Source organism: Scatophagus argus, chromosome 20 (genome assembly GCF_020382885.2).
Source record: "Scatophagus argus isolate fScaArg1 chromosome 20, fScaArg1.pri, whole genome shotgun sequence".
In the NCBI taxonomy this organism is placed as follows: Eukaryota; Metazoa; Chordata; class Actinopteri; family Scatophagidae; genus Scatophagus; species Scatophagus argus.
The window spans coordinates 13741417-13755402 of record NC_058512.1 but is presented as its reverse complement, the minus strand read 5'-3'; the positions used below and the strand labels follow the sequence as shown (position 1 = coordinate 13755402).

The window sequence follows — 13986 nt, the reverse complement described above, 5'->3', positions numbered from 1 at the left end:
GTAAAAGTGACAAAATACTTAAAGATCAACTTGAAACTTTTTGATTATTGCTGAATTTACAGTCGCAATGTTTGGCTTTTATTTTTATTATAATTTTCTATCTTTAAATTAATATTTGTGCAAAACCATGGACTGTGCCCAGCATTAACTTAACACAAAGGGATGGGAACAGCTTTCCCGATATCGCTCCTCTGTCTCTCCGTCTTATCCCGCCCCACCCAGCCTCACTCTTCGTCTCTTTTTCTATGTCTCTTTAACTTTGAATCTTTCCTCCTCCCAGACAACATTGACTTCTGTACATGTTGGACTTGTATCTATTTGTTTGGATCACTCCGTGGATGTTTTCTACCAATGTTTTTCATTGTCTTTGTTTGGCAATGCACTGCTGTCATTAATTAGGAAATCTCAGATGGATTTCCTATACACTCCATGTCTCTCTCAGACATACACAGTAAGTACAAACAAGGACTGTGTGTGCTTTCCGCTGTATGTGATTTTCTACAAATTGAGTCAGTACAGAGGGGTGGATGTGGGATGAACTCGGTCTGACTGACTCTGTGTGTGTGTGTGTGTGTGTGTGTGTGTGTGTGCGCGTGCGAGCGTCCACATGCGCTCTTCCAAGTGGGGCCTACCCGAGGGATTCCTGTCAATCAAACTGGTTGGCAATTTGTCAGAGAAACAAGGCTCTTTCCAAGACCGACAGATGTATATGTGTGTGTCTCTGCGCGGGTGTGTGTGTGTGTTTGTAAGATTTAGGCTGCAAATGTGACACAATTGCTCTTATTTGCTTATTGCATGTTATGATGTCTTGACATACATGCATTTGTTTGTCATACAGTATTTTTGAGTGTGTATAGAAAGTGACAACTGCACTGCAGTGTCAACACACACAGGTGCACACACACAATTCCTCCCAAAGACAGGACTGACAGATCTGTCTGTTATGCATTCCTACCTCTATCCATATCTGTTAGTCCCTTATGTGTTCCCCTTTCACCCTATTTTTATTCCTGTGCCTTTTCTCTCTAGCATGCTGTCTTTCTGCTTTTCTATAAGACACAAAAAAATAAAAATGTATAAGATTGATCGGTACAGTACAGTTTGATCTTAATCTCAGCTTGATATTCAGTTAATTCTGTTTGTTGTAACATCAAAGATTTGTTATTTTTTTTTTTTCCAATTAAATCAGTTTTTTTTCAGAAACATTTATAACAAATAGTTAATGGCTGCTTCTGAATTTAAGTAGCATAGTTTTCATGGTTATTATAATAGGACACTGTTTATGTGTGGAGGGTGAACGCCTGACTTTTGCAACACTGAATTCTTGGAGGCACACCTCTCATTTTCTCAGTACTTTATCCTGCATGCTCTCCCAACGAACAATCAATCTTTACCCCTCCTGACTTTCGTTCTTGGTCGGTCTATTTCCATTTGCCTTCTCTCATTTCTCTATTCTCCCAGTTTCTTCCTGTGTTCGTCCACTGCTCCTTTTTTTTGTTTTTCTTTCCATCTCCATCTTTCACTTGCCTTCACTTCACCTAATCCCTCAAAACAACATTCCTATTTCCTAAGACATTTCTATTCTGTTCAGGAGTGTTTGTGTGTGTGTGTGTGTGTGTGTGTGTGTGTGTGTGTGTGTGTGTGTGTGTGTGACCCTCGTGACATAGTGATGTGCGTCACTGGGGACTTATTGACTTCCTTAGACTCTTTCTTTGGGTCAGGTGACTTAAACAGACTGACCTCATTGGCTGATAAGCCAAGGCCGCTCTTCACTAAAAGCCGAGTGACATATAGACTACCCTGTTAAACACACACTCCATTTACACACAGTCTAATTTACGGTCATGCATCATGTGTGAACACTCAGAGAAGCAGTCAACGCATTATGTAGGTCTTTTCAGCTTCTTCTTTTCTCCGCAGTACACAAATCATTTGAAAAATGCTCATGATCACCAGTTGACCTGACTAACTTCTTTGTTTGAACTCGTATATGTCATGGACGTAACCATGGTAGAATGAAGAAAATTCACATGAAGAAAAGTGAATTCCAGCAAAGCTTTCTCACTGGTACAATTCCTTCTTCTTCAACTACATCTTTGACCTCGCAGTGAGGGGAGAAAAAAAAAAAAAAACCAAGGACCCAACAGAATCACAATGGAACAAGAAGAACAAAATAATATAATAAAAAAAAAATGTTGCATTTTCCTCAAGCAGCATAAAACCAAGTTATCAAGGAAGACCATGAACTTTGTTAATGCAGTCACACTGACAGCCACTTGTTAGAGGTGAAATCAAATGAAAATGGAGAAGGACAGAGTTGAAAGCGGTTGAAAAGAGCAGAGTAGAATGTAGCAGAACATCAGTAGTGCCACACAGAGAACTGCAGCAAGACAAGAAGACAGGAGGGTAGTAATAATACATTAGAGAAAAGAGCAAAGAAGAGCAGAGTGGAATACAGAAAAAAGTTGAGAGGAAGAGAGTCAAACAGCATTTACTTTTTGAGAATGGAGAAGAACTGCCTGGTGTTTGAGCAGACAGGACAAAACAGGGAGAAACAGAGTAGGCCTCAGCAGAGAAGAGGTACAGGATGATGATGATGAAAAAAGAAGAAGACAAAATGCATACTCACCAAGCTGACTGCGTCTCTGAGCGTAGGCTACCACCACTGCGGCCAGAACTACACAGCACAACGAAGTCACAAGGTTTGCCATCTGTAGACACACACACAGCAAAGTCATCGGTGTGAGCGCATGCGGAAGACAAGAGAGCCGGCGAGTGAATGCGTCCGCCTGTCGTCCTGATTGAGTGACAGACCCATAGACGCCTACAACACCATGTAGGAGATGGAGAGATAGCTGCTTCCTGTCCTCTGTCTGTCTCCTCTCACTCTTATGGTCCCTTTTGGCCTTTTCCTCTCTTCCTTTCCTACTTGTCAAACTCCCTTATTTCATATGACATTCCTGCCTTTACTTCTCTCACTGTTGTTATCCTTTTGACTGTATAACCTCTCTCTCTCTCTCTCTTTCTCTCTCTGTCTCTCTCTCTCTCTCTCTGTTCATCAGCCTAATGGGTACATCCTCTTTGGGATGGGCCATGGCCAGCAGCTCTTAAAGGTGTAGCACACCATAAACAAACACACAGCTTCCATGGAAAATAACAGTAATTGGCATCCCATTGGTGTTGCTGTTCATAAAATATGACCTATGATGGAGAAAACAGTGGAGGTGATAACTGCTCTCATCTCTTGCTTTCTCAAACTTTTGTGCTTTTTGTCTCCCCATGTTGTTGTTCCCCTTTTCTCAAGCTTTCACCAGTTCTCTTTGTTGAACTTTTTAAATGATTTAAAAATTGAAATTTATTGATTTTTTACATCTCAGTTTTACATCTAAATCTCTTTTGGAGAGTGATGATCCAAAGTGATGATTAACTCTATGGCCAACCTTAAAAAAACAGTGAGATGAGGAGATTCATGCTAGTTCAACTGGTAAATATGAAGCAACCACTGGGAGCTAGCTAATGTAGCTTAGCACAGAGACTGGAAACAAGAAGGAACTGCTAGCCTGGCATTGTCTGTAAGCTAATAAAATACACCTATGAGCACATCTAAAGCTCACTAAAATACAAATTACTTTTTAATGGGGACTTATGCGCCAGACAGATTCTTGGTCCAAACCAGTTGCCCGGCAACCAGCACTAAGCTTCATATTCAATGTCGGCCTCCATGCATGAGTAACCATATTGATCTTCTCATTTAACATTTATCAGCAAGAAAGTAAATAAGTACATTTCTCAGTAAAATTTCTAATAATATGAAAGTTTTTCCTTTGACCTGTAAATGGATAGAAACGAACAGAACAAATTAGGATTTTTGGAGTGTTAAAGATTTTTCTTGCCAATACGCTGTCACTCAGTGGTGAAAACAGGCATGGTGGCCAATAAATACTTCATTTATGCAACTTCTCTTAAAGTATTTACATTTCTGTTAATGTACATGAAAGATATGTGTTAATTAGTCAGCTTTATGAATTAGATACTGCCTTTTTTGCTTTCTCATTTCGACTAGAAGGTAAGAGGTCAGAGGTCAGGATTATCTCCAGCATAAGAACACTTCCACTGGAGCTTGTAGGAATTCATCGTCATGACACTTGAGCAGGGCAGATACCTGCCATGAAGGGGGCCTGAACCCGGATCCTCCCATTAAAATGTGACCTCTCTCTTCTGTCTCCCTGCCCTCCCTGTCCTCTCCCTGTCTGGGCTCTCTGGCTGCTCCTCTGTTCAGTGAGGAGACGAAGCTGGCTCTCTTACAGACAAAGGTTTTCTAAGGGTCGGCTTGCTGCTGAGACTTGCAGTGAGTAAGGTGCATGTGTCTGCGTGTGGAGAACATAGCGAGCACTCTAAATAGAGGCAAACAAAGGAAAGTGAATTTCCTTGTTCTTTTGATGCAAGACTCCAGCTGTCACAAACCACCGTCATCGCATCATTACGTCTTGGTTTTTCTTCAGCTTCAACATATTTTTTTCCCTCTGACTTCCTTCTGCTATCTTCCACTTCCTCACTTGTCCTCTTTCAGTGCATCCACTGCATATCTCTCCATTTCTCTCCCACGTTATATGCTTTTCTCCTTCTGTCTCTCTTTGTTAACATTGGCCATGACCACCACTACACCATGTTTAGGCTTCTCAGACAGAAAGAAACACATCTGCAAGTATTGCTGAGCGATGGTCAGGAACATGAAAAAGCTTTTACAGCCTGACTAAAATGTCAGAAAGACAATAAAGCAGCTATAGACATTAAACATAGGAGGAAATGTTTTCGTGACCAACCCAACTAATGCTGTTTAAAAGAAAAAACCATGACGCTCAAACAGCTTATTACAAGAAAGAACAAAGACGGTTTCTTTATCTTTTTTTTCTTTCCTTTAACATCTTATTCATTAAACAATTCTGGGTTTTCTTTTAATTTTTTTAATGTCAAGGAAACATAAAGCAATTAGGAGAAGTTAATCCTCATTACAATGCATTAAGATAGTAGCCGTTATGAAAAAGCAAATGCTGTTTATAATAAATGTGTTTAGGTAAATTGGGAAGTGTACTTTGGCTCATGTGGCTTCCTCACCCAGCTTACATTATATTCTGTTTCCCTGCAAATGCACAGCATATCTAAAACGATACATATAGACATTTATTGATATTAATGCACGCATAACTTTAAGAGTGTTTGTTTGTATTATTACTTTATGATTCATGACTTTAGTCATCTTCTTCTGTTTATTTGTTTTTCTGATGTTATTCTTTCATACATACTATATAATATGAATAGATATTTTTTGTAGAACAATTCATCTTAACAACACACCATCTCTGAGGTAGAAGAAATAAAATACCAGCCAAAAAAATCATTTTAATCCTCTGTTTTTCAGCATCCTCTTTCTGGTTTCAGTGGGTTTGAGTGTGTATGTTGGGAGGGTCTGGCTGTATTTGTACAGCTGATGTGTGATTTTCTACTGTGTGCAAAGGTGGGAAAGCTGTTGTATGCAGCTGCTTTGGCTTGTTGTTTCGAGACATGGCAGCTCTGCTGTTGGGTGTTTTACAGTGATGTTTGAGCTGACCTCTGCACCTATGGAATCTACTTTGCAAAGTTTGCTGATGAGGTTTGATTAGGGCACCTTTGCCTCATCACATTTAGTGTTTTTCAGATGCATGCACAGATTCTTTCTGATATAAAATATGGTGATATTTCTTGTAAAATACAGGGATCTCAGTTCCTGGTTTTGAAGAACAGCTGCCTCCTTAAAAAGGAGTCTGAAGTTTTCAGTCTATTGAAAGATAACCCTTTGTATGTGTGTGTGTGTGTGTGTGTGTGTGTGTGTGTGTGTGCGCGCGTGTGCACCTGTGACTTCAAAAGACAGAAATAGTAAGTGAAAGTTTGCATGTGTGCATATGATTGAGAGATAGATTATGTGTTTGTGTGTGTGTGTGTCTGTTTGTATGTGTGAGTGATTGGCAGCTCATATGTATTTCATCTAAGCAGATATTGAGGAGAGTGACAGGGGGTGAAATTAAAATTGCATCCCTTGTCAGAGCATCACAATCCCCATCTCTGCTCTTCAAGTGCTGGTTTGCCCATCAAAAACCAAACGGTGAGTGTGTGTGTGTGTGTGTGTGTGTGTATTTGCACGCATTTGAGATTGTCTGTGTGCAGACCCTCTGGTGTGTATGTGTGCATGCTGGAAACTGTAGGGGTTTTTAGCCCATCTATCAGCAAACAATACAGTTTTGAAATCTGACAGCTTCAGATCGCTCACATAATGACAACCCACGGGCGGTTAGTGCTGCAATCACACAAACTCTATACAAACCCTCCTCCCTTTATCCATCCATCCATCCATCCATCCCTCCCCTGACCCTCCCATTTATTCTGTTCTTCTTCTTTCCTTCTTCCATATTTATTTATTCATTTGTTATTGGAGGGGAAAGGGCTGAATAGGCATGATTCTTTTGGCTGCTTAATTAAAATATATAATTCATCGCTGCGTCAAATGATTTTGCCTCTGCGTCTTTGTGGAGTCCGATTTGGGAACATTTGCATTTAAATTGGAAAGCCGGGAGGAAAATACACGAGGCGGGTTGGTGTCTGTGTGTGTGTGTGTGTGTGTGTGTGTGTGTGAAGATAGAAGGCATCCTTTTCATAAAGAAATGCACATACATACTCTCTTTCTTTCTTTCTTTCATTCTTTGGTCTTTTTTTTCTCTCACAATGTGAAACATCCAAAATCACACAGGAACATTGGGTGGCCAAATGGCATGAGAGAACATCCTGTAATGGAAAACTTGGGAGGTTTGTCTCCTTGAAATAACAACTTTGTGTCCGCTAACAGTGATTTGTTCGCTCACTAAGCTAAGTTACAGCTGCCTTCTCTTCCTTATTAATTTTAATCCCCACTCAGTAAAACCATCATACAAATGACTGAAGTCCAGACAGAACAAATGCATACTCTATTATCCTCCCTGTGTGTCTTTCTTGCAAAAAACAAAATGGCCAAATTCCCCCTTGTGAGCAAGTTGTCAGAAATAAAATAGTTCATTACAAATGTGTCTGCAGAGAAAATAAAGAGAAGCGTCCTCCTGGGTACTAAATGAGCTCTCTAGTTTACAGCAAGAGAGGAGTTTACAGCCCTCGGAAACATCAATCACACCTATCAAATGCACAGGAGAAGCTAAGATGACTTCTTTTTTTCTTCTTGTTGTGTCCATCAGCAGGAAAGTGTGTATTCTGTTTCCAAGTGAGATGTCCATCATGTACGAAAAATGGCACCTGCTCTGACAAAATGTTTACAACGTGCAATGTTATTTAACTGTTACAGGTGTCTTATTCAGTAATTACTTTAGTCTATGGACTGATTTTGAGATTTGTGGATTGTAAAGGTAATTGAGCTGTATGTGATGCTGAGACAGTGGTGCCTTCACCTGCTGGGACACAAAGGGGAGGTTGCCTATTTTTTAAGATTCTGAAACAAATGTGTCTGGCACCACTGATCATATTCAAAGTCTATAAAATCACACCTTTCTTTGCCCACTTGCTTCATACTGTGACTCACAGCAACACAGCACACCATCTGGAGGAATAGGCTGTGCATGTAAACAGGAAAGAGAGCTTCATATAGCAGCCATGGAGGGCACAAAACAACTTCTCCAGGAGCCAAAACACAGAGTCTCCTGAAGGAGCAGTTTCTTTAAATCCAAAAGTTTTTAAAAGATGCAAGAATCACCTGGAAACCTTGCACTGGACAAGGAGAAAGGGTGAATAACTCCAGATACTTTCAGGGAGAATGTATTAATTTTATCATTATGAAAACCTTGAAACTCTGAGGTATGGCATCCTGTCCAGAGGGTATACTTGTACTTCAAAAGGATCTTCATTGCAGAAATAAGGCCCCTGCTCTGTGCAGCACTCAATGAACTGACTTAACTGACTTACTTTTGACACTTTGTCCTACCTTGGGGCAATGATACACAAGCAACATTGTTTTCCAAGGCAATGTAGACAAGCAATTTTGTCAGCAGATTTTTCAGCAGAGTGTCAGTTCACAGCGAGACCTTAGCCTAAAGAACAACCAAGAAAAAAAAAAAAAAAAGAAAACTACTACCTACTGCCCAAAAGCTTGGAAATTGGTCATTTTGTGGTAATACAGAGTAATGAAGGGACAGCAGTGGAAGCGAAGTAAAACTGAAAACTATACTTCTTAAGACCTTCATGATTAATGCAAGAACTGCACTCCTGGAACACCAAGCTCCATAGTGAATCTCAAGTTACTCCAAAAGTTGGCAAAATTGAAAAGAACAAGAAAACATATCAAAGGAATAGTTATGGTCTCAAGTTTCTTATAGTTTTTCAGTGCCAAAAGTGAGTGACAGTGTGTCTTAATGTTCAAAAAAGACCTCAGGCTTTACTCAGAAAAGGCTGTATTTTCAGAGTAGTCTTTTTCCTAGAATGCTTTAGGACAGAATTAATTTTTGCTTAAGCCTCTACAGTGACTGTAAACAAACTGACAGGTGTTTATCCACATAGGATTTGGGCATTAATTAGCGAAACTGTCAATGAGTTTACTGAACCTGTGACCCCTACAGCTATAATAACCGGAAAAATGGCTTTATGGCATCTCATCCATCAATAACTGTCCTCCAGATGATCTTTTTTGACCAAACGCGCACACACACACAAACACACACACATAATCACACATAACTGTTGCCACTGTAACCTTTAATGTCATGCTTCCTATCCAATAATACAGCTTCCTCATTCCCATAATGCTTTGCTATGCTTGGCAACACTAATTCTCTCATCAATCATTCAGGATTGCAGCAGATTACCCACAAGGGGTGAGGTGCAGGGTGGGGGTGCAGGGTCCACCCTGATATTCTGTCTGCTGGCATTATGGGTAATAGCACACACACACAGACATACACATGCATACACACTTATACACCCACTGATGTGCACAGTTGGCATTTGGCGTGGAGTGTTGATAGCCGGACGGCTGTGACCTTTTTCACAGTCGTTCTGGCTATAATTGCTCGCTAAAGACGGCGTCAGTTGTGACTCAAGAGGTAGCAGGGGTCGGGCCCATAATCGAACACATGCACTCAGACACACATCCTCGTGCATGTGGATGACGGCACTTGGCTCTGAGTGATAAATTCAGCCATCGATCACATGTGACTGCTCTCAGCTGGCTGAGATTTAGGGGACCTGAACACGTCAGCTACTATGTATCCGTCCTAACCTGTGTTAGTTTTACACTGGGAGCAGTACTGTTAAACACTGGCTATCAGCTCATCATCCTTATGTCAGTTAAAAGATCTCTGATGTGCATGAGTCATGTGCTTTTTTGCTTTTTTTTGGCAGTTTAGCCAATATCTATCTATCTATATATCTATCTATCTATCTATCTATCTATCTATCTATCTATCTATATATATATATATATATATATATATGTGTGTGTGTGTGTGTGTGTGTGTGTGTGTGTGTGTGTGTGTGTGTGTGTGTGTGCTTGTGTGTGTTTGTGTGTGAGTAAGACAATGTTTTTGTCCAGCCATCTGGACCTCCTTGTGTGTGTGTAGAAGCAGATTTAGGTGGTTAGAAAGCTCTGGAAAAACACAGTGTTACCTCCAGCCCTCTCACCTTTGAACTCTTTAAGTGTATCAAAGCTAAGAAAACAGAGCACTTTGTGTGTGTGTGTGATTGAGCGTGTGTGTGTGTGTGTGTGTGTCAGCATTCTTATGGCCTATAAGGCTTTGAATGATGGGTGTAGACTCCCCTTTGTGAACAGGGAGCCTCCAGGAGCTGTAAGGCATGTGCGTGTGTGTGTGTGTGTGTGTGTGAGAGAGAGAGAGAGAGAGAGATGGAGAGTGTGATGTACGGGCTGTGATGTTCTGAACAAAGGTGTTTTTACAGGGAGTTAATCAGAACCAGAGCTGAGGCCCTGCCCATGGTGGATGAAACACACACACACACACACACACACTCAGTCTCTGCCCCACCTTTCACTAATTCGCACTGACCTGCAGTGATGGAATAACAAGTACATTTGTTTAGGGCTGCAACTGACCATCATTTTTATTACCAGTTCATCTCTTGACCATCAATTCATTAGTATTTTTTTATATTGAAATATCAGTTTCAAATTTCTTGATTACTTTGTCTAATCAGCAGTCCAAAATCCCACTGTGACATTATTTAACTTTTCAACAAAAGTAAAACAGATTACATTTAAGGCACTTGCTTGTGTATGTTTTACTTCTTTGATTAAATAAATGACCAGTGATTATTTCATCAAAATTGATCAGCTAATTTTCTGTTGATCCATTCATCAGCTTTCAGCCTTACCCACTCCCCAAGACTTACGGAGACTTAAATATGTAAAATAGTTGGACTTTGCCTTTAAATGGGTGCCTGGCTGACAAGTTACACTTAATCTCAGGGAAGAAAGATCATTATAAATTAAATGTCCATGCTGTAGAGAACAACGGCTTTATTATGCAATTAATTCACTGTCAGAATAAAGCTACAGTACATTGCTGTTATTTCCATTTCCACCCTAGGGTGACATACTCTCTGGCAAATGAATCACAATTCATTCACCAGTGCAGAATCACAATTTGACTCAGTGGTGCAATACTGATATTTAACATGCACAAAACTTCAGTGAGAAGCTGAATTAAGAGCCAAGTTCAAGCATTCCTCATGGCCAGTCTGATGAAGGGTTCCTGTCGTCCAAAACCAGTTGATGTTATATTGGGAATAATTGCCTATTCCTCTGACCAGACCAGCATCTTTATGACATGACTGGAAAAAAAATCTTTCTTCAGTAATGTAAAGAAAGAAATACAAAGTGTCCAACAGGTTCCAATGGGTCCAGCAGTTTCCTGGTTTTTGTTCAGGTTCACTCAACCTCTAGAGTTATAAATGCAACAGCAACAAAACTTTACAAATGCTACTTTTTTCAGATCTTGGACATTTTGTGAAGACACCACCAGAGGAAGAGGTTCTAAAGCCACAAAAAGATAACCATGTAACCATGACAACACAGAAGGGGACATCAGTATCTCTTATCACTTATGAAACCACTTAACTACAGAAAGACATAAATAAGGGGATCTGAAAACCACGGCGATGCCTGTGTAACAGACAGTAGGGCCATAAATCAATATACAAATGTGACGTTAAGTATACCTGATTTGAAGTTAATGAGCAACAACTTTGCCAGTGTGGTGTTTGCGTAGACATTACAGCCAAATCCAAATCACTCATGTCCAAAAGTTTTGCAGCACCATGTGTAAAACATTAGTGCCTGCCATGTCTCCTCACAGATGAGAGTATTTTTCAAGACTGAAATATGAAACAACATCAAATAAAAAACGTTTTTTGTTTGATACCCTTTCTTCAGTATTCAAACTCTGGCAATCCATTGCCTTTCTAATTATGCATGCAAGGGTGATGGTGGTTGATTTGAGACAGAATAAAAAGTGAACAGAGACTCTATCCTATTGTTTCTAGTCTGTATATTAGCAAAGCAGCATCTTATCGAAATGGAATATCTGCTTTTGCTTTTTTTTTTTTTCCTTCCAGAGTTGAGGTGATTGATCGCTCAGACGTAAACTGCGATTGTGATCAAGGTCTGAACTTGGTGAGAGAATGTGAGTGACAAACAGAAGGGAAGGAATACTGAGAAGGAAGAAGATGATAGTGGCAGAAGGGACAGATGGAAAGTGAAAAATAGATGGAAAAAGAAAGACGGAGGGAAGAGTGCATGAAGAGCTAGAGACCAAAAGAGACAAACACAAATTTTCCTTCTGTCTCATTGCAGTGATGTGTGTGTGTGCATGTGTATTTGAAAGAGAGAGAGTTTGTGTGTGTGTGTGTGTGAATGCAAGCCTGAGTGTTCCCCTGCATGTGTTGGAAACTAAAAACAGTATGTTTACTCAACCTGTTTGCCAAGCCTCTTTAGTAAATATAGAAGATACAGAAGCAGCATAGACGGAGTTTACACACACACTTGCACACCACACGAATGCTGTGTTTTCAAATGCGCACTGGTCTTTACCACAGGAGGCTATTTGTAGAGCTGATTTCCTATGGGCAAGCAGGCCTGTCTATTAGTTGGGTGGCCTTTCACACACAAGCACACATACACTGTACACACACACGCGCGCACACACATATACAAGGGTACGAGAGTCACACAATAAGAACATATATGCATATAAAATGCTCATAAAATGCAAATCCTCAAACACACTTATATATACACCGTTTCTGCACAAACGCACATACACACGTCTGTGTTCTGCAGGTACACTCAAAACCCACATGCACTGTAAGTTGGGTGGCCTCACAACCTCAGTAACCAGATAAACACTCTAACTGTATTGGAGCATTCACGAAATTACAGTTAACTGTCTGTTGCTTCTTTCTGAGCAAATACATGACTGAAATAGTTAGCGTTGGTGTGTGTTCAAGGACATTTGCATCTCGCCTTAGTAGCTTCATACAAAAGTATTCTTATTTTACTATACCGAAATTGATGTAAATATTCTGGATTTAAATACTGCTAAAATATCATTTCTATTTACTGATCAGTCAGTTGACTAGCGAGAACTTAAGTTCTGTAGGTTTAGAGTAAGGGATGTGAAACATCATAAATAAAATAAAATAAATAAATCAAACAAACATAAAAGGATAATTTAGTGGATGCCATTGATTCTTGCTACACTGTCTTGGCTTGCTTAGGGACATTTTATCAAAGTGGACATCAAGTCTGCCGCTTCTTCTTAAGAAGTGACCAAAAAGCATTGGATATTATTAAAGTTATGATCTTGATTTGCACATTGGAACTTAATAAGTGCACTGCAGGCATCTTAAACCTGCTGAGCACTCAGGACATTATCTTACATTGCCCTCGTGTGCTTAGCAGTCTCAGGAAGAGTCATCTATGCTGAACAGCACTGGTCTGGAGGACCACACTTACTCATCGCTGACTGATGTCATTATCAGCTCACCCCGTGTCTATATGTGTGTGTCATCTAGAGCAAAAGAGTCATTCATTATCTCAGTCACCTCCCTGTTCAACCCAAGCCCTATAGGCGCACATTCTGTCAGCCATTCGCTTGCTTTCTGTCTCTCACGGTGATGCTATAATTCAGCATTTTAAGTCCAGCTGTCTGTCACTTTCTCCCCAGATCCATGTCTCTCATCCCAACTTTCTTTTTTTCACCTGCTGCCTATCTATCTTCCTCCTCTCCACTTTCTCTCTGCCCTTCTCAGTTCACCTTTCTCATATGCTCCCACCTCTGTAATTCACTGTCTTGCTTTCCAGTTTGGTCCTTCTATTCTCTCTCATTCTCTCTCTCTCCCATGTCCTCCAGTAAACGCTGATGACAGCATTTCCTATTTTCACACAGCAGAGAACTTCCCGGAGGAACTGTTATGACGATGATACACCAATGAGTAAGCAGGGACGGTGACAACCTCTGAATGTAAATCTGTTTTGGTTTGTGGTGTATCATAGTTCAGTTGTCTTCATATAGACTGGCTCAGCTTGGCCTACAGCATGTATGAGCTTTAGTATGGAAGTCAATGATTTAAAGTAGGTATTCGGTTATAAGCCTCATGAAGAAACTGATTATTTAGATTTTTACTCTGGGAAATAAAAGCATATAGATACAAAACAGAGCCTTTGGAAATGGAAATTTGACAACTCAAAATGTAGGAGGAAAAGAAATGACTAACGGCTCCCCCTCCTTCAGCAAACTGCTTCTTAGATGCCCTTGAGCAAGGCATTGAACCTCCATCTGCTCCAGCAGAGCTGCCCTGTGGCCAATAATAGAAAGCCACACGAGGCAGTTCACAATATTTAATATGCATAGCAGCGTGGATGTGAACCAGAGCATAATAAGAATAATAATCATCAGAATTCCTGTT

The 13986-nt window shown here is 40.3% G+C and overlaps 1 protein-coding gene across 2 annotated transcripts in view; it reads right to left on the bottom strand.

Annotated features, from left to right (window-relative positions):
• Positions 1–13986, bottom strand: part of cntfr (ciliary neurotrophic factor receptor) — a 200473-nt gene that overhangs the window by 118713 nt on the left and 67774 nt on the right. The window contains exon 3 of one of the 2 annotated variants that reach the window (XM_046376133.1): positions 2630–2711. In XM_046376133.1, the coding sequence (XP_046232089.1) occupies positions 2630–2711 (82 nt within the window). Of the gene's footprint in view, positions 1–2629; positions 2992–13986 lie in introns of those variants that run through there. The other variant, XM_046376132.1, reaches the window with a different exon arrangement.